Below are 19032 nucleotides of genomic sequence, written 5' to 3'. Positions count from 1 at the left end.
TTGTTTTTTGTTTGTATAAAAATTTGAAAATTTCAATAAATATCTTTAAAAAAAGAAGAAGAAGTCAAACCACTGTGTTAACAGCACCAAAGTGACCTCCTCAAGGTGCAAGCCTGGGCAGTGTGTATGGAAATCCTGAGCTGCCCAGAAGACAAGACACCCCTTCCCTCAGCCCTGTCATTGGTCAGCTAATTAACATGGGGGGATTTATTAAGACTAATGTTGAAGTCACATGTATTCGCGTGGGACCGCTTGATTAATCTACGTACACTTTGCGTTTTATTTCATACGTGGCCTGCTGTAAGAGAAGCAGGGCACAGGAGTGAGATGGGCAAGCCTTCCACCTCCAGCAGCAAGAGCCAACACAGAGGTGTTGTCTGGATCTGTCTTCAGGAGTGTATGAAATTTTTTGCATATACAAGTGCTTGTGGTCAGGAAAGGTGTGTCGTGGGCGAGGAGGTGGTGGTGGAAGGGCTTGGTGCTAAACTCCTAAGAGGGATGCTTTCAGTCAATGCAGCAAAGTTCTGCGTCAGTTTTCTTGTATCATCATCGCAGCTGTGCCTGGGAGTGATCTTTCTGAGGTGCAAGCGGCCAACGGCTGGGAAACCGGGTTTTGCTCCAGCTCATTAAGCTTTTTGCGGAAGGCGCCATGGAGACAGCCTTGAAGTGAGGCTTCAACACCCAGTTGCTATAATGACATCTGCCCTTGGCTGAACTGAGAAAGAGGGAGGGAAGAGATTAGTCCCCTGTGAACTGATGTACATCAGGCTGAAATATTGGGACAAGGTCATTCTTGCTGTATGCTTTTCTGTTCCTCTTTCCTCAAATTATAAACTGTTTGTGTTCTGTTTCCTCAGTAAAGTCTGACCAGGTTCTTCTCTCTCTCTGGACTCCCATTTGCATTATTCAACTGACTTTGCTAACAACCCAACTACGGACATCTTAGGGGGCTGCCATCTCCGGCTTCTGAGGTTTCAACAACAATGGCTCACATGCTTTCAAGCCGATTTTCACAGCTGTGTCACCCAGACCAGAATCTTTGGGTTTAAAAAGTTTTTGGAAGCTGAATTCTGTGTACAACACCCCTTTCTGTGAACTTTCTGCACTACCCTGGAATTGCAGAGTTACACAAGCTGGGCTGCTCATTAACTTGACCCCTAAGTATTTCCCCCCCAATAGCGGCCAAGGCCTGTCCTCCATGCTGCTGTTGCAATTGTGTTGCCTCCACTTTCTGCGCTTCTGTGGGCATGATTCTGACAGCACGTCTCTTCTTGAAGTTTGAGCTGCAGAGAGTCACATCAGTTCTGTTCTGGGTGAGGCAATGCTCGCAGGTTCTGAAAACCAGCCAATGGAGGTGGTGGAGCTTCTCTCTCTCATTCTGAAACCTTGTAGTTGTCCCTAAGATTTCTTATTAGCTCACTCCTATAAAAAATTAACAAGATGGCCTTTTATCTGTTTGGAGCCTCTGTTTGTGCAAGTTCCCAGGTGCATGCCCGGAACTGTAACAGTGGTGTGCAGTGAAATTTTTCACAGGGGAACAGTTAGGGCCTGAGGCGCAAACTTGCGAGGGTGATTGGGGAGGGGGGATGCCACACACGTCCCGATGTCACACGTGTGAGCATTGCACCTCCCTCCCTAAGCCAGGCAGAAGCTGCCCAGGCTTTGGGAAGGAGGCGCCAGGGAAACGTTTAGGGGACTAGCCTAGTCCCCTTAGTCCACTGACCGCACACCACTGAACTGTCATCTGGTGTGCTTTTTCTTCTTCTTCTTCTAAAGAGGTTCTTCATAGTTGTTCCTCTCTGGACCACCTCGTCCTCCCATCTCCTGGCACAGCTCTGATTTCTGCAGAAATTCTGCTAAACCAACAGTGACTGGAAATGCGCACACATACAAATGTATTACATAGTCTATACAACTCTCGTGCCTAATAACGTGGAACCCTCCCCTCTTAGGAAGCCCCAAGGGGTGGGTGTGGTGGAGGGTTGCTGGATGATTTATCTGAGGATTTCCATGTGGCTTTAAATGTTCTCCCACTATCCCAAGGGGTGTGGGAGATGAAAGAATGGTTATGTAAGAGCCCATTTTGCCCTCCATTAGCTTCTTAAGGAATTTAAGTCTGCTTCTCCCCTCCAGGCCCAGATTCCTACCTGAAGTAGTTGAGTAAAGCTTGCTACAAATCAATATCCTCTTCCTTCTGACACAGGCTTTGCAAACCCAGCACCCTCCAGATGTTTCAGACCACGACTCCTGCCAGTCCATGATGCTGGGGCTGATGGATGTCATAGTCCAACATCTGGCAAGGCAAGAACCAGTTTGGCAAAGGCTGTTCTCAAAAGTTCTCCTCCCTCTCTCCTAACACTAGAATTCATGGACAGCCAACAAAGTTGCATGTTGGGACAGAGAAAAGAAAGGATGACTTCATGAAGCAGACAGCTGACCTGCCAATGGGTCACCAACTTGGATAGCTTTAAGAGAGGAATGGACAAATTCATGGAGGGGAGAGGCCTTTTGATGGCTACTAAGCATGATGGCTCTGCTCTGCCTCCACGGTTAGAAGGGGAGAGTGCTGCGGTTTCCCACAGGCACCTGGTTGGCCACAATGAGAACAGGATGTGGGGCTAGATGGGCCATTGGCCTGATTCAGCTGTCTCTTCTAATGTTCCTAAACACAAAGGAGACGGTGGAGATTTCTGGCTGAAACCAGTTTTTGAAACCTCCGAACATGGAGATTTTTTAGGGGCACACAACCCACAACAAGCCCTGTTGAGAGTGAATGGGAGCTCCACAACAGCACAATGTGCCAATTTCACTCCGAGGTTCCACCCTTGGCTTTCAAAATCTCAGTGAGGACTCAGTAACACTAGATGGTGTTTTATTTTTCACAAATCTTGTTCTCCGATTCAGACTGCAGTTCCAAATCTGTGAAGTATTCTCGATGGTTCATGTTGTTGCCTTTCTAGTCTGGTGGGATGTTCTGATCTGTGCTTCTTGATCTGCTGAGCTTTGCTAGCAAAAGAGATAATGAGCTGAATAGACACCAGAGAAGCCACATTGCTCACATCTAAGGTGTGTAGGCAGATAGGATTGTAGTCAGGAGCCGTGTAGCCGGTGAGATCCAGCACAGTTCCCTCGGTGACCTTTGCAAATGAGTTGCTGCTCCAACAAGCTTTGATTGAGCCAGCTCAGCTCCTGGGCAGTATAACAGATGATAACTTGACTCGACAGCTTACTTGGGAGGTCTCTTTGTGAGTCCTTAGAGGTGAGCTATGTTGCTGCTCTGGTTTGATACAATTCTTCAGTGTCTTGGCAGTGTCCGGAACATAGGAAGATGCCTTATACTGGAACATACTTTGAAAGTCCATTTAGTTCAGTACTGTCTGCTTTGACCGGCAGCAGCTCTCCAGGGTCTCAGGCAGGGGTCTCTTCCAGTTCTCCCTGGAGATGCTGCCTGGATGTGCCAAGCATGTGCTCTGAGCTATGGCCCTCCCCCCACCCCCTGCTTTTATCTAGGTAGCTCAGCTCCTGTGCAATTTGCCTGAACTTGACAACTCAGCTTTGGAAACCGCAAAATAAAACGGAGTCAGAACAGATGCAAAACTTTTGGGAGATCAGCTTTAAGATCAGATGGGTCTCAGGCTCTAGTTGGAATAGTTAGCAGAACTGAATTAGTACTTTAAATTGGGAAAAATTAAGAGCACGGTTTATTGGAAAATAGAATCATAGAGTTGTAGAGTTGGAAGGGACATTAAGGATGATCTAGTCCAATGCTGTGCAATGAAGGAACCACAGCTAAATAATCCCTGAAGAGGGCCATCCAAATATTCTAGTACAAGACCTGTTGAAACAACTCAGAGTCGGACAAAATAATGTGGGTCTCAAATGGACAAACCATATATAAACCTGGCTGTGCTTACCTAGGCATTTTAATGTTCCAGGAGAATTTGTTTTCCTCTCTGGCCTTCCAGGAATTCGGTTCAGCCCCACATCTGTTAGTTAATCCACCCCAAGCCTAGGGTGGGGCAGTGTCTTTTTCTGGATTACTACAGCAAAATCTCTGGACTTGTGTCAGCTGTTTTCCCCAGTTCTTTTTCTTCCCTTTATTTGCATCTGGGCATATCAAAGGGATGGGGTTGCTTCCAAAGATGTCTTTTGATGCCTGCAAAAAAAAAAAAAAAAGTAATTAAGATCTCAGCCTTATTGGGGCAGGTGAGGTTGCAACATGCCTCTGACAAAAACATGCTGAAGGAGGCCTAATAGGTGCTCCTGTTTAATAGGATGAACCACAGACACATGTGGGAAAATTGCACCAACTTGTTCAATGGGCATTTGTGCTTGTGTTTTGGTTAACCAGACAGCACAATTGGGCAGCTAGAAATTGTCCTCCCCACCCACTGCCTTTTCCAAACTTGCTTTGCAACAAAACAGAGACAGAAGCATAGGGGCTTCAGAAGGGAGCCACAGAGGGGAGCCCAGCTACAGCCCCTGCTTTGCATGCAGATGTTCCCAAGTTCAACCCTCAGTGGCATCACCCTGCCTATAATCCCTCAAATCCGTAGGTGGTCCGTGTGGACAGTGCTGAGCTAGATTGACCCTATGGCTTGGCTCCGTATAAGGCAGCTTCCCATGCTTTTGGTTAAATCATCTATTTACTGAGAACCATGAGGACTAGGATCTTGCTTTATTTTTAGGGCATGGACCATAGCTCAGTAGTAGAGCACCTGTCTTGCACACAGAAAGTCCTAGGTTTGGTCCCAAGCGTCATCTCCATTTAGGGCTGGGAGAGAACCCTGTCTTTAACCTTGGTGTGCTGCTGTGAGTTGGCATACACAATACTGAGCTAGATGGACGCAAGGGAAGGGCTGTAGCTCCGATGCAGAATGCCTGTTCTCTGTCCAAAAAGGGAAAGACTGAAATCCTGAAGAGGTGCCATTTCACCCTCACAATTCTCTCCCCTCCAACCATCAATCTTCATTGGACTCTTTTGGGAAGAGGGGTGCCCCTTGGCTCCCCGCTGCCTCAAAAAGTTTGCTTTGTATGTCTGCATACCTTGAGGTTTCTCCAAGCATGAACATACCTCTCTTTGATGTGCAAGCCTGACTGCTCTGGCTAAATGAGGCCAAGGACCTGGAGAATTGGGATTGGTATTTGTACATGGGGCATCTGCATTCTTGTAGCTTAACATATATTGTTTTAATCCTTACAGTGAGCCTTTAACATAGGGAAATATTACCACTCCATTGCTGAGGCAATGAGAGCATGGTTTCCCTGATGTCCACTTGATAAGGGGTGGTTTGAACTGGGTATTGGCTGGTTTGCGGCTCAGCTTCTCGGCTGCTAGGCTACAACAGCTCACACCAAATTCAGGTTTCCACACCTGCCCCAAACTTAAGAAAATAAGGACAGCCTGCTGCATGAGGTCAATGGCCCATCTAGTCCAGCATCCTCTTCTTACAGGGCCCATCCAGATGTCCCAAAGGAAAACCAGCAAGCAAGATTCAAGCACAAAAGCCCTCTCTCCTCCTGTGGCTTCCAGCAACTGGTATTCAGAAGCATTCTTGCCTCTGACCATGGAGGCAAAGCACAGCCATCATAGCTTGTGTCAGGAGTAAATCACACAGAATAAGTGAAGTTACTGTATTTTTCGCTCCATAGCTTTGCGCGGCTCTTGCAGACTTTTCCCCAGCAGGGAGAAGGGACTGACGTGGCCAGTCAGTCCCTTCTCCCTCCTCGTAGAAAAGCCTGCAGGAGCCACGCGATCCTTAAAGGGTGTGCGGCTCCTGTGGGCTTTTGCGGGAGGTTGGGGAATTGCCATAGCCGCGCGCAGCCTCTCCAGCCGGGAGAGGCTGCGCAAGGCTAAAGAGGAAGCCAAGGCAGCGAGCGGAAGAGGTTTAGCTCCTGGCTGGAGAGGTTGTGCGGCTATGGCAGAAGCCAAGACAGCCAGCGGGATGGATCCTGCTCGCTGTCTTGGCCTCTTTGCTCTTTGGGGATGAGGGGGGAACCCGGGCTTCCCCCGCAGCCCCGAGAAGCTCTGGGAGAAGCGGACAGGCTGTGCGCAATAATACTTTTTTTCTTGATTTCCCCCTCTAAAAACTAGGTGCGTCTTGTGGTCCGGTGCGTCCTATAGAGCGAAAAATACGGTAACTCTTTATTAGAAGAAACAGAGTCAGCTCAGGAGCGCCAGGTCTAATGGACACAACAACTCTTCTTGGTAGGTCTTGACCCTGTGACGCAGTTGTGAAGGCTTCCTACAGCCGCCTAAATCTCCTTCTCTCCTGGGTCATTCCCAAGCAATCTGAGATTCCACCATGCTCCTGCCTCTCCACATCCCTCTTCATACCTCTCCTGGTTCTGGGAGACCAGCGGGGAGGGGAGCTTCTTGCAGCAGGGCAGGGAGGAATGCCTGGCTTCTTCACCTGTTGGGCTCATCTCTGCCCCTTGGCCTCCCTCCTCTCCTGCTTCCGCCTCTTCTTCTGGCTTCTCTGTGCCACAGACTCTACCTGCTCACTAAACTCTGTTGCCTCTTCAGCTTCTGACACCTCTTCCTCCCAGGCTTCTCCCTCTGTCTATTCAACAGGATGGGGGTGTGGTGTGACAGTACTTCAGATTTCTTCAGATAGGTTTGAGCTGTAGGGCTATCAGGCACGATGAGGACAGCCTTCCCTTCTCCAGATGTTTTAGACCCACAACTCCCATCAGCCCCCAGCCAGCACAACTGAATTTTTGGTCCAAAACATCTGGAGGTCACCAGGTTGGGGAAGACTGCAGTGGTGCAATGAAGAAGATCCCTATCTTAATCATGACTCTTCCTGTGGAATGGGAACGGGAAGAAATGGGGTGCTGGGTGTGGGATGGCATTTCTTACTCCACCCTTGGCCATCGCCCTAAAAGCACACTTGAGATCTTAGGAAATGCTGTTATGAAGGAGACACCCCAGAATTTAGCTGACTCAACTTTTGCTGATACAGCGCCTTTTTTAAAAAACACGTTTGCTTTGGGTTATTCTGGATCATGGTGTCTCCCTCTGGCCTGACATAGAGCAATTTTTTCAGATGATGATGAGCGGGTGAGGTTTGCCTTAGACACCAAGCTGTCCATCAACCTGTCCAGTAAAGTTAGTGAGGAAATGGCTGCTGTCCTTGTCTCAGTCTGTACCTGTTCTGACATATCTGTATAGCTGTGGTGTAAGGGATAACACCTTCTGCCACCACCCATCTAGTTGTTGATTTATGAATTTCAGAGGAAGCATCCAAGCATGTCTCACCCATTCCTAATTAGAGCACAGTCTTCTAAGGTTGGCGGTTCGAATCCCCGTGACAGGGTGAGCTCCTGTTGCTAGGTCCCTGCTCCTGCCAACCTAAGCAGTTTGAAAGCACGTCAAAGTGCAAGTAGATAAACAGGTACCGCTCCGGCAGGAAGGTAAACGGCATTTTCGTGTGCTGGTCTGGTTCGCCAGAAGCGGCTTAGTCATGCTGGCCACATGACCCGGAAGCTGTACGCTGGCTCCCTTGGCCAATAAAGCGAGATGAGCGCCGCAACCCCAGAGTCGGTCACGACTGGACCTAATGGTCAGGGGTCCCTTTACCTTTACTTTAAGGATCTAGAAGAGTCGTCTAGTTCTTTTACCATTTATTTGTATGGTACTGCTGCTGTTGTGTCCCAGCTTAGATCAGGTCGCAACCTGGTAGTGGGTTGTGACCCACCACTTAGGCACCAGGAACCTTGAAGATCCCTATACACTGCCTGGCTAAAACTCTGGAGGTCTGGAGTCTGGTAAGTGCTTGGATGGGCGCCTGCCTGCGAACCACACGTACATCATCTTGGGTTCCAAGAACAGGATAGGAAACAAATGTAATAAAGACCTAGTTGAAATGTAAGAGAACCAAGGTGACCCAGAAGCTTTCTGGACAGCCTTGGGTCAAGTTGCTAGCTCCAGCTGGCAGATCGGGTATCCCTTGCACAGTCAGCCCCTTCGTCCATCCAACTCTGCCATACAACCACAGCTGTCCACCTAAAATGAGCACTGGAAACTGCTTGATATTTAGATGCATTGGCCCACCTAGCTCAGTACTGTCTGTGTTGAGTGGCAGTGGTGCTTCAGGCAGGAGATCTGTCCCAGTCCTACCTGGAGGTGCTGCCAGGGATTGAACCTGGGACCTTTTGAATGCAGATGCTCTACCTATGGCTATGGCTCTCCCCTTCAAGACATAGGCTTATAGGGAGGTGCCTTTGACGATGCATTCCTTGCTTCATCTAGCTCAGTATTGTCTACACTAGGGGTAAAATACTGGTGCCCTCTAGGAGCTGTTGGACTCCAATTCCCATAATTAAGCACCAGTCTAAGAAATGAATGAGGCAAAAAACATTCATCTTCCCCTTTTGGCTAATGAAACAATATATGGCCTTTTAAACTGGGGGAGTTGGGTATTGTTGGGTATTGTTTCCGTTTCCTTTTTGGGGAGAAAGCTGTCTTTATTAAAACTTGGAAAAAAACAAAGAAAAAGCAATATAGAAAAGTTAATATCAAATACCAAGCATTTTAAACATAAAAACTAAAAGAAAGAAAATAAGAAAAAAGAAAATACTTCTGATTCACCGTCTATCAGCTTTATAGACTTATGCAAACTGCTTCCTCCATAATAGCATTCAACTCTTCTACTTTCCATAAACCAACCTTTTTCGGTCTTCAAACCCAGATATCACAAGCTCATTTTCCATTTTGCACAAAAAGTCCACAAGGGGTTTCCAATCAATAATAAATGTCAACAATGATTTTTCTTTAACCAAACACGTCAGCTGTGCCATCTCAGCCAAATTCATTAATTTCAATAACCAACCTTCCATAGTAGGTAGTAACTGTTTTGAACAATTAATGCACACTATAGAAATAAAACACATCTTTGGCCCTCCAGATGTTACTGGACTACAACTCCCATCATCCCTGACCAGGTAGAGCTCATGTGGAATCTTAACTGCATCCACAGGGGCATCCTGCTCTACTGCCTATGCATAGGCGTAGCCAAGGGGGCAGGGAGGGGCAGCTGCCCCCCCAGTCAATAAAAATCCATAGCAAACTAAGGTTCTGCCTCCCCCAACAAAAGGTCTGCCCCCCCCCAACAAAAATCCTGGCTACACCCATGTGCTTATGAGAGAAGTAGAAGCCTTTCCAAGATTACGTTTTGCCATCTGTAGTAGCTTTAACTGTTCTTCATGCAAGTGATCTGAGGCCCAGTCAATCAGGTGGACTTTTTTAGTTGCTGAAAAGATTTTAAAAACCATTAGCCAATAAACCAGCTCTCAGCATTGCATTCCTGGTTATCACTCTCAGCATTTGCTTTCTCTAGAGTCTTAAATCTTATCTTTGCAAGTCCTGGCCAAATCCTGTACAGCTTGCTCACATATTGTTTGTTGTGTTGGTAGCCAGATTATCCGTGAGTCAAGCTGCCGGTGATGTCATTTGCTCTTTTGTTATCTCTGCCTCTGCGAAAGAGCCAGGTACAGTCCCACCAGCAAATTCTCTTGTTCTTGGTCCAGAATTATGGGCGATGCTTCCAGGAAATACCAAAGCCCTATCCCTTATATGGTGAGGCTGGATCACCTGTGTGACTCATCCACCTTTCCTTCTTCCCACCTTGACAGTTTGAAAAAAGGCTCTGAGAAGAACACAAGAGGCGCCGCCTTTTAGAGTTGATGTTATAAAGTCACTGCTTTTGAGGCTGTGGGCTCTGAGTCACCACAACTGATGAAGTCATATTGGTGCTCTTCCTCAGAACATGCAAGTTCTTGTCCATTGCCCATGCTGGACCGCTCCTGTCTGGGCATTGCATTCCTTTCTGCTTTGCCACACATTTTTTTCTCCAAGTAAGGTCACAGGAGCTGCTGGGCCCGGATCGTTAGGAACCCCTGAACCATTTGCTTTTGACAAATTAGACACAAGAGGTGTAGCCTGGAATTAATGGCTGAAATGAATCCATTATCCTCTTGTTCTGGAACCTGATTTCCCATGCCCTAACTCTGCTTCTCGCGGAAGAGCGTTCCCGTATTATTGATATTCCTATGCAATCTGAATTGATTTCACGACAATTAAAATCCAACACAAATAATTTGAGTGCAACAGAAATGTTGTTGGATGCATGGATGTTCCAGTGTGCAGGCATGACAGACCTCTCCTCCCTCTAATGGGCTGAGTAAATGTCATTTGTGAGGTGTTAGCATGTGTGGCATTCAGCTGGAACGAAGTACTCGCACAATGGACCTCACCCATGACTGTCGTCAGGCTACATCTCTGCAGCTTACGTCAAATTTTACAGTACAGTTAGATGCAATAATTGCCATGATGTGGGGGAACCACACAAATCCCTTGAGCACAGCACTCTCCAGTATCCCAGGAAAACTCACACATAGTATTAGGTCACTGGGAAGTGTCCTGCCTCTCAATGCACAGATTCCACTCTTACCTTTCACTGCTAATTACCAGACCTTGGTACACTTACCAAATGTATTTCTGAAACGTACTTATTGCACTGGCCATTCCAGCAGCAATTAACACCCATCAATTATATGTTAAAGATCATACCTCCTACAGTTGGAGTTGGGAAGTCAGTCTCTTGGTATTTTACCAAGTCTTTGTGGGCACAGTGAATGGAATCAGCCTGTTTTGTTTCTTAATTAGAGAGTTTACTGCTTGAACTTGAGGGTTACTTAGTCCTTGAAAACCAGGAAGGAAACGATAACAATGGGGGACATCATTATTACTATCTGTGATCGGTGAGAATCAGCAGTTCTCAGCCACAAAAGTATAATGGAATAATAATAATAATAATTTATTATTTGTACCCCGCCCATCTGGCTGGGTTTCCCCAGCCACTCTGGGCGGCTTCCATAGAAACCAAAAATACACTAAAATATCACAGATTAAAAACTTCCCTGAACAGGGCTGCCTTAAGATGTCTTCTGAATGTCAGGTAGTTATTTATCGCTTTGACATCTGATGGGAGGGCGTTCCACAGGGCAGGCGCCACTACCGAGAAGGCCCTCTGCCTGGTTCCCTGTAGCTTTGCTTCTCGCAATGAGGGAACTGCCAGAAGGCCCTCGGCGCTGGACCTCAGCGTCCGGGCAGAACGATGGGGGTGGAGATGCTCCTTCAGGTATACTGGGCCGAGGCCGTTTAGGGCTTTAAAGGTCAACACCAGCACTTTGAATTGTGCTCGGAAACGTACTGGGAGCCAATGTAGGTCTTTCAAGACCGGTGTTATGTGGTCTTGGCGGCCGCCCCCAGTCACCAGTCTAGCTGCCGCATTCTGGATTAGTTGTAGTTTCCGAGTCACCTTCAAAGGTAGCCCCACGTAGAGCGCATTGCAGTAGTCCAAGCGGGAGATAACCAGAGCATGCACCACTCTGGCGAGACAGTCCACGGGCAGGTAGGGTCTCAGCCTGCGTACCAGGTGGAGTTGGTAGACAGCTGCCCTGGATACAGAATTGACCTGCGCCTCCATGGACAGCTGTGAGTCCAAAATGACTCCCAGGCTGCACACCTGGTCCTTCAGGGGCACAGTTACCCTATTCAGGACCAGGGAGTCCTCCACACCAGCCCGCCCCCTGTCCCCCAAAAACAGTACTTCTGTCTTGTCAGGATTCAGCCTCAATCCATTAGCCACCATCCATCTTTCAACCGCCTCCAGGCACTCACACAGGACCTTCACCGCCTTCACTGGTTCTGATTTGAAAGAGAGGTAGAGCTGCGTATCATCTGCATATTGATGGACACCCAGTCCAAACCCCCTGATGATCTCTCCCAGCGGCTTCATATGGATGTTAAAAAGCATGGGGGAGAGGACGGAACCCTGAGGCACCCCACAAGTGAGGGCCCAGGGGTCTGAACACTCATCCCCCCCCCACTTTCTAAACATGGCCCAGGAGGAAGGAGCGAAACCACTGTATAACAGTGCCCCCAGCCCCTCTAGACGGTCCAGAAGGATGTTATGGTCGATTGTATCAAAGGCAGCTGAGAGATCCAGCAGAACTAGGAAACAACTCTCACCTTTGTCCCTAGCTTGCCGGAGATCATCAACCAGCGCGACCAAGGCAGTTTCAGTCCCATGATGAGGCCTGAATCCCGACTGGAAGGGATCCAAATGGTCCGCATCCTCCAGGCGTGCCTGGAATTGCTTTAGGGACATCCTGGGTAATTATGGGGGCAGTCCATGAGGCAGCAACTCCATAGAAGTAAAAGACTGAAAAAGTCCCTTCTAACCTCTGTAAGATCAACAGCAGCACATCTAATCTACGACCGGATGGATCCTTTCGCAAGACAAAGCTTTTTGTTTCTCCAAAGTCACTCGGACTTCAGTGGAAGGAATTGTTTCTGAGAGTTATTAATTGAAATTCAATCACTTCGTCAAGGGATGAAATGAGACCATAATGCAATTAGGCAGTGGCTTAAAATGCTAACCAGATGAAAGGTCTCTATTGTCTCCTACTCTGTGTCATCCTTTTGAATTGAACCTACCAACTGAGAGCTTGGCTGAGGCAATCTTGATCCATTTGGATTCTGTACTTTTTCACATAAAAAGGACTCATAGATGGGAGATGGAGACAAAAAAGCCAGGCCTCAGCCTCCAAACCTGTTTGCAGTTCCAGGATTTTGGCAGCCTATGCATTTGCTTCTCTTGTCGTTGTCTGGGATTAACTTTCCTCATGCTGAGATGTGGCAGGCAGCCTCCTTTGAGGGCAGATGACTCTAGCCTGTCTGGGTGTTTGATGGATAAAACAATTGCATCTAACACAGATATGTGGTGAAAACTATCTCCTTCCACAGTGGCTGACTGGATTGAGACATCATGCAGAGATGCAACCAGTGGCCTGTTCTCTGGGCGGGTGCTTTGGGTTTCCCAAGAACCTTTAATTCTTTAACACTTTCCAGAAGTTCTCTAAAGGCAACTCTAGGATGGAAGGTCACATGTTAAATCCTCGCATTTAACTGCCAGCAGTTCAGTGCACAAGAAGGATACTGCCCCAACCCTGGCCCCCAGCCTACTGTCAAACCACAAAACACGGCATTGCTGGAGCAAACAGGGCACCCTAATTTCTCCATACAGGAAGAACGTACGCCTCTATGTAATACCTCTTTCTCTCATCTGGATTAACACACCCACCCAGTGCAATTATTTCAGCAAGCAGACAGAACAACAATGATGGAAGCTTCCTTGCCTGAGGTATGCTGAGAACGCACAAGGCACACACTGCCTCTCCACCTGAAAGAAAGTGCTACGCCTTAAAGTAGCCAAACCCCAAATGCCTCCCAGACAATTCATGCTTTGCTTCTTCAAACCAGATGACCAAAATAAGGCCCCAAGTTCAAGTGGAAGATCACAGACTTCGTTAGTGTGAGATGGCGAACCCTTAAAGGAATGTGGAAATGGGGCCTAGCATGAAAGTCACCTGTGCTTCAATTTCTCTTGGCTTCCTGGCTGATAGCTCCTGCCACGTCCCCAAGCTCTTTTGCCTTTTCATAGCATAGAAAACTCCCTGAAACAAGATCCTGCTTCGTTTTTCTTTTTTTCCGCTCAAACTGATCTTCCACTTTTCTTACTTCTGTACACTGCTTGCCATTGGTTGCACCTTCACCAAATGGGCATTTCTGAGCATTCCATGGCATCAGAGACACTCAACCAATGGCTGCAGATGGCGCTGGGGCTGTTACAGTGCCTAGATGAGAAGCAAAGGGTTGATTGACAAGTTCATTCTGCTGGGATGGCCTCTTCCCTAAGAATTGAGGATTGCAGTGGTGTTTTCCAAAACTATTTGTTTATGAGTTGTATTGGCATTTATTAACTCCATAGAAATTGAGGCAAATGAGGCTATTATGACAGGAGCTGTAACCAAATAACGTTGGTGAGGAAACATACTAGTGTGTTTGCTGCAGGAAAAATGAACCGTGTGGATTTTAATTAGAATTAAAGCCTGTTAATGGTCAGATAAACTCTGCCAGTGCCTCTGCAGTGAACCATACAAGCTTTGATGTGCTTTTAAGCAGAAGCAAAACAAGTGCCTTCTTCAGAGCCCCCCTTCTTAATATCCCGTGTGAACTTCACAATGCCCAAGTTGTCCAGCTCCCTAGTACGTCAGCAGTGGCGGCTGCGGGAGGCTTTGGTGAAGCCAGCAAAGAAAGGCAGCCTCTCCATTTGAACACAATGCTCCTTCTGTGCAGCTGGAGGGAGAGAGGAGAGGGGGGTAACAAATGTGGTGACGAACAGCCTGGAGGCTGGGTGGTGAATCTCCACTCTGATGAAAGCAGACTTTTTTTTTTTTTACTGTAGTCCAGGCCTTCAAGCGCAGCCTGCCCACAGTCACTTGGTCGTGTTTGGTGACTTGTAGGGGCTTGGGATAAAATGGAAAACAGCACCCTTGATTTGCTGCCTGCTTGGGTATGCAAAAACAGGGGCTTCTCACAACATCTAGCATGCCCCAGTGCATACCTGGTGGCTGTATTTGACTCAGAGAGTACTCAGCTAACCCGTATCAGTGTTAACATCTAAAGCACAGGAGCTGCCCCAAAGAGGCATCATGTCTCTAAATATCAGTTGCTGGGAATCACAGGTGGGCAGAGTGCTGTTGTGCTCATATCCTGATTGCAGGCTTCCCAAAGGCATCTAGTTGGCCAATGTGAGAACAGGAGGCTGGACTAGATGGGTCAATGGCCTGATCCAGCAGGCTCTTAGTTCTTTTCCAGTTCAAAAATTTATTGGTTAGCTGCTCTGAGCCCGGCTCCGGCTAGGGAGGGCGGGATATAAATAAAAATTTATTATTATTATTCCAGGGTACAGCTAGAACAGCTTGTGACCCAAGAGAGCTCCACCTCTCCTCCCCAGTGCCCCCTCCAACACTGCAAAGCATTCTGAGACTGCAAGCCACTTTCGCAGCATGACCTCTCTTAGCAGTCTGCTGCATTAAAAGAGAGAAATTTACCCAGCTTCAAGGTCACGCTAGCTCCTGATATAGTGTGCTGGTGTAGGTCAGCATGGGGAATGCTGGTGGACTACAACACCCACCAGCCACATGACGAATGGCTAGGGATGATGGAAGTTGCAGTTCAGCACCACGTGGAAGACCCCAGGTTCCCCACACTGAGTGTAGCTGAACAGTAAGCCTGCAACTTATGCACATTTAGCTAGTGTGCATTCAGCTTTATGCGCAGGGTAAAAATATGTATATTTAAAAATGTAAAAGGGGGAGGAAAGAGGGCAAAGTTCCAGGAAAAATGACCTTGGCAATCCAGCCGGCCATTGAACCCAATGGGTTTTAACTATATGTGATTTTGGCTTACCTTGAACTGGAGGGAAGAATGAGTCAAGGGGCCATGAGCAGTTAAAACAAAAAATGTCCCCGAGCATACGCAGAGTTCATGCACCTCAGCACCACTGAGCAGCCACGATGTGAATTCCGGACGAACCTGACCCCCTTGACTCTTTTAACTCAACATAGATACCCACCGCACGGAGCACGTGTTCAACACACGCAGATTCGTGGGCGTGGTTAGAGCGGGCGACGCCGGCGACGACGTGGGCGTGGCCCACGTGGAGCAACGCCTGAGCTCAAGCCGCGCAAGGAGGGGGGCGTGGCCAGCAGGAGCATGCCGGAGGACCGCAACGCGGAGGGAAGGGAGTGGGCGGAGTCTGAGGCGCGGCTCAATGCTGAGAGGGAGGGATGCTGCATAAAAGAATGAGAGGCGTGGGCAAGACAGGCGTATAGAAAAGAGAACGGGAGGAGAGGGCGTGGCTAAGAGACAGAAGGGGCGTGCTCAAGCTATAGGAAAGGGACTAGAGGAAAAAAGGAGGCGTTGCGGAGTGGGCGGGTCCTTCTCCGCGCAGTCCCCACCCCGCCAGCCAACCCCAAGCCGCTCAGTGGCCGCCTTTTGGGTTAGTTAGTCGGCGAGCACTGCAGAGGCGGCAGCAGCATCAGCGGCGCCGGCGCATCTTCCTCTTCTTCTTCCCCCCTCCCCCCTCCCGGCCAACGAGTCCATTTTCACCTCGGCGCGAGGAGGAAGCTGCGAGGATGGCCGTTTCGAACGTTCGGGCGTTTGAATTCCACGGCGGCGGCGGCCGTTACGGCTCCAACGGCCGGAGCCCAACGGCCGAATAATTCAAACGATAAGAATGAAATAACTTCTATTTTTTTTAATTTGCATATTAGAAATAATATCAGGGAAAGCGACGTCCCGTGTGGTAGGAGGAATAGATATATAGATATTTAAAAGAAACAATTTTTTTACCTCAGTGAAGGATAAAGGGAGGGCGACGCCGCTGAAAATGATGCTCAACTCGATGCTGTTCGGCGAGATGGCGGCGCGGGCTTTCCCGGCGTCGGCGGGGCCGGCCTCCTCGTCGGGGGTCGGGGGCGAGATGGACGACGGCGTCGGCGGGGCCCCGCCGGTGACGGCGGCGCTGCGGAACGACCTGGGCTCCAACATCCACCTCCTGAAGGGGCTCAACGTGCGCTTCCGCTGCTTCCTGGCCAAGGTGCACGAACTGGAGCGGCGGAACCGGCTGCTGGAGAAGCAGCTGCAGGCGCAGCAGCTGAGCGAGCGCGAGCGGCGCCTCCACTACAAGCGCTTCCCCAGGCACCAGGCCGTGCAGACGGACCCCGTGCCGCCCTCCATGCCCCCTTACGTGCCGTCCGCGGCGGCGGCGGCGGCGGCCGGGCCTCCTCCTCCTCACCCGCCTCCTCCGTCGTCGGCTTCATTCTCCTCGTTCCCGCCGGCATCGGCTCCCGCCTCGCAGCTGCCTCACTCGCACTCGCACCCGCCGTCGCACCACTCCTCCTCCTCCTCGCAGCAGCACTACAGCCGCTTGCCCGGCACCATCTGGAGCTACACGCAGGTGAGGCGGACGGGCGGAGGCGGCCTGGAGACCCTGCAAGGGCCCGGCGTCTCCTGGGTGCACCCGGACGGCGTCGGCGTCCAGATCGACACCATCACGCCCGAGATCCGCGCCCTCTACAACGTCCTGGCCAAAGTCAAGCGGGAGAGGGACGACTACAAGAGGAGGTGGGTGGAAGGCCGCCGAGGGAATGGGCTCGGCTTGGGGGGTGGGAGTGACACGTGGATAATGGGGGGGTGGGGCGGGGCCGGAGAGGACCCCGACTCGCGAATTGGCAATCTTTGTGTGTATGGGATTGACACGTGAATCATGGGGTAGCTGCGGCACGTGAATGGTCTGTTTGTCGGTATGGAAATGACGCGTGGATTATGGGGTGAGTGGGACATGTTAGTGGTTTGTGGGGGGGATAACACGTTAATTGTGTCTGTGTATGGGAATGATGTGTGTGGGAATGGTCTGTGCTTGTGTGGGAGTGGATTATTCAATCAGTGGGACACGTATGTGGTTGGTGTGCTGGGGTGTAGGGGATGACCAGTAAGTATTATAATAAATAGCAAGATGAAAGATGCTGCTTCCTGGCCAAATTCTGACGAAGTGTGTATTGCACACAAAAGCTCATAACTTGAAAGCTTCTATTTAGTTGATCTTTAAGGTGCCACTGGAATTATTAAAAAAGATTTTTTCATCTTTCATCTTATTTATTATGACTATGACAGATCAACATGGCTATCCACCTGAATCTGTAAGTGTTATGTGTGTGTGTGGGGGGTGACACGTGGATCATGGGGGAGGGTTGGGACATGAGGATTGTGGGAAGTTGGTTGGAATAGGACTCATGATTTGGGGTGGGGGAGAGTGTCCTAAGCAGTCTTTCCTATGGGGAGCACTTGTGGCACCTGAGGAAACTGGGCACATGTGGGAGAGAGTGTGGTGGTGTTAAGTGGAGATATTTGGGCTATATCCCAGCTAAGTCTTAAGGGTAGACCCACCAAGATTAATGGATCTAAGCTTTGGTTATTTAGAAGAATTTAGAAACCTAGAATTTGAAAAAAATAGTAATTTAAGTGGCATAACAGTCTTTAAAAACCCCACAACTTTTCATCATTTAATCAGAAACAAAACTAGACACCCAAAACAGGGGCCAGTTTCATTGGAAAGCTCTGGCAAGTCTTCACAAGACATCTGAAGCAGCTGTTGGTTGTTGCTTTATGGATGTTAGTTAATCATGTCCATTAATTTCAGTGATTCTGCTATGGGTATGACCAGCGCTGCATACAATCTTTTACTGTATTTCTGACAGAGAAATGGGTAATTTGTAGCCCTTCAGATGTTGCTAGACCACACTATTAGGCTTGCTGGCTGCTAGGAGGTGGAGTCCAGCAACATCTGGAGGGCAGAAGGTTGGCTAATATCCATCCTTTTACATTTCCATCTTAGGATTTCGTTATACTTTGTTAGAAAAAAAGCATTTCCCTTTTATGTCTATTGGCTCACTCATTTACTTTTTGTATGATTGGAAATGATTGCATGGGTACATTTCCTGTAGATCAGAGATGGAAAATCTATGCCCTTCCAGATGTGGTGGAATTTCAGCTCCCATAGTCATCCCTAAACTCTGGCCATGTTGGCTGGGACTGATGGAAGTTAGAATCCAACAGCATCTAGAGGACCACACGGGTTCCACATCACTCATAAGCTCCACTTATGGCATTTTCTGTAGTATGAAAACTCAACAGAACTTCAAAAACATAAAGCAGCAACATTAACAATCATTTAAAAATATAGGCTACTTAAAGCAGTATCATAAAGTTCCTGTACTCATAGAAAACCTATCCATCTTAAAATAGCTCTCTCTCTTGTTAAAGAGAAGGACACATAAAGTAAATGGGGTTTTAACTCTCAAAGGTTCTTTTTAAAGGGATGTTTGTTTGCAATTCTAGTAAGATGTCAGCTGGATGGATGGAGTTTAGGAAGAAACAGCTCCTTTGGCCTTCCTAAACAATTGTAGTTCATCCGGAAGGTTAATTTCATCTGTATTATTAGAAGCACAATTCTATGCACGTTTACTCAGAACTAAGTCCTGCTGTATATTGAGGCTTATTCTTGGGTAAGTGCATAGGATTGGGGCTTTAATATAGTTAACCTTTCCTCTGGTACC

General features: G+C 48.4%; 1 protein-coding gene and 1 long non-coding RNA gene across 4 annotated transcripts in view; one reads left to right on the top strand and one right to left on the bottom strand.

Moving 5' to 3' along the window:
• Positions 1–258: 258 nt before the first annotated feature.
• On the bottom strand, positions 259–16377 carry LOC128419835 (uncharacterized). Of its 2 annotated transcripts, XR_008331930.1 has the most exons (3): positions 16268–16377; positions 3915–4156; positions 259–3006 (listed from the first exon to the last, which is right to left on the bottom strand). It is a non-coding gene; the product is annotated as an uncharacterized LOC128419835 (long non-coding RNA). The 2 variants fall into 2 exon arrangements; XR_008331929.1 differs by lacking the exon at positions 259–3006 and having other exon boundaries at positions 3679–4156.
• The window catches only part of IFFO2 (intermediate filament family orphan 2), a 40315-nt gene continuing 37157 nt past the window's right edge, over positions 15875–19032 (top strand). Inside the window, exon 1 of one of the 2 annotated variants that reach the window (XM_053401010.1) lies at positions 15875–17041. In XM_053401010.1, coding sequence (XP_053256985.1) covers positions 16305–17041 — 737 coding nt within the window. In that variant the 5' untranslated portion in view covers positions 15875–16304. The remainder of the gene's footprint in view (positions 17042–19032) is intronic. The other variant, XM_053401012.1, reaches the window with a different exon arrangement.

The sequence above is a fragment of the Podarcis raffonei genome, chromosome 8, assembly GCF_027172205.1.
Source record: "Podarcis raffonei isolate rPodRaf1 chromosome 8, rPodRaf1.pri, whole genome shotgun sequence".
Classification (NCBI taxonomy): domain Eukaryota; kingdom Metazoa; phylum Chordata; class Lepidosauria; order Squamata; family Lacertidae; genus Podarcis; species Podarcis raffonei.
The sequence above is the reverse complement of the archived record's forward strand: the minus strand, read 5'-3'. Positions and strand labels throughout refer to the sequence as shown.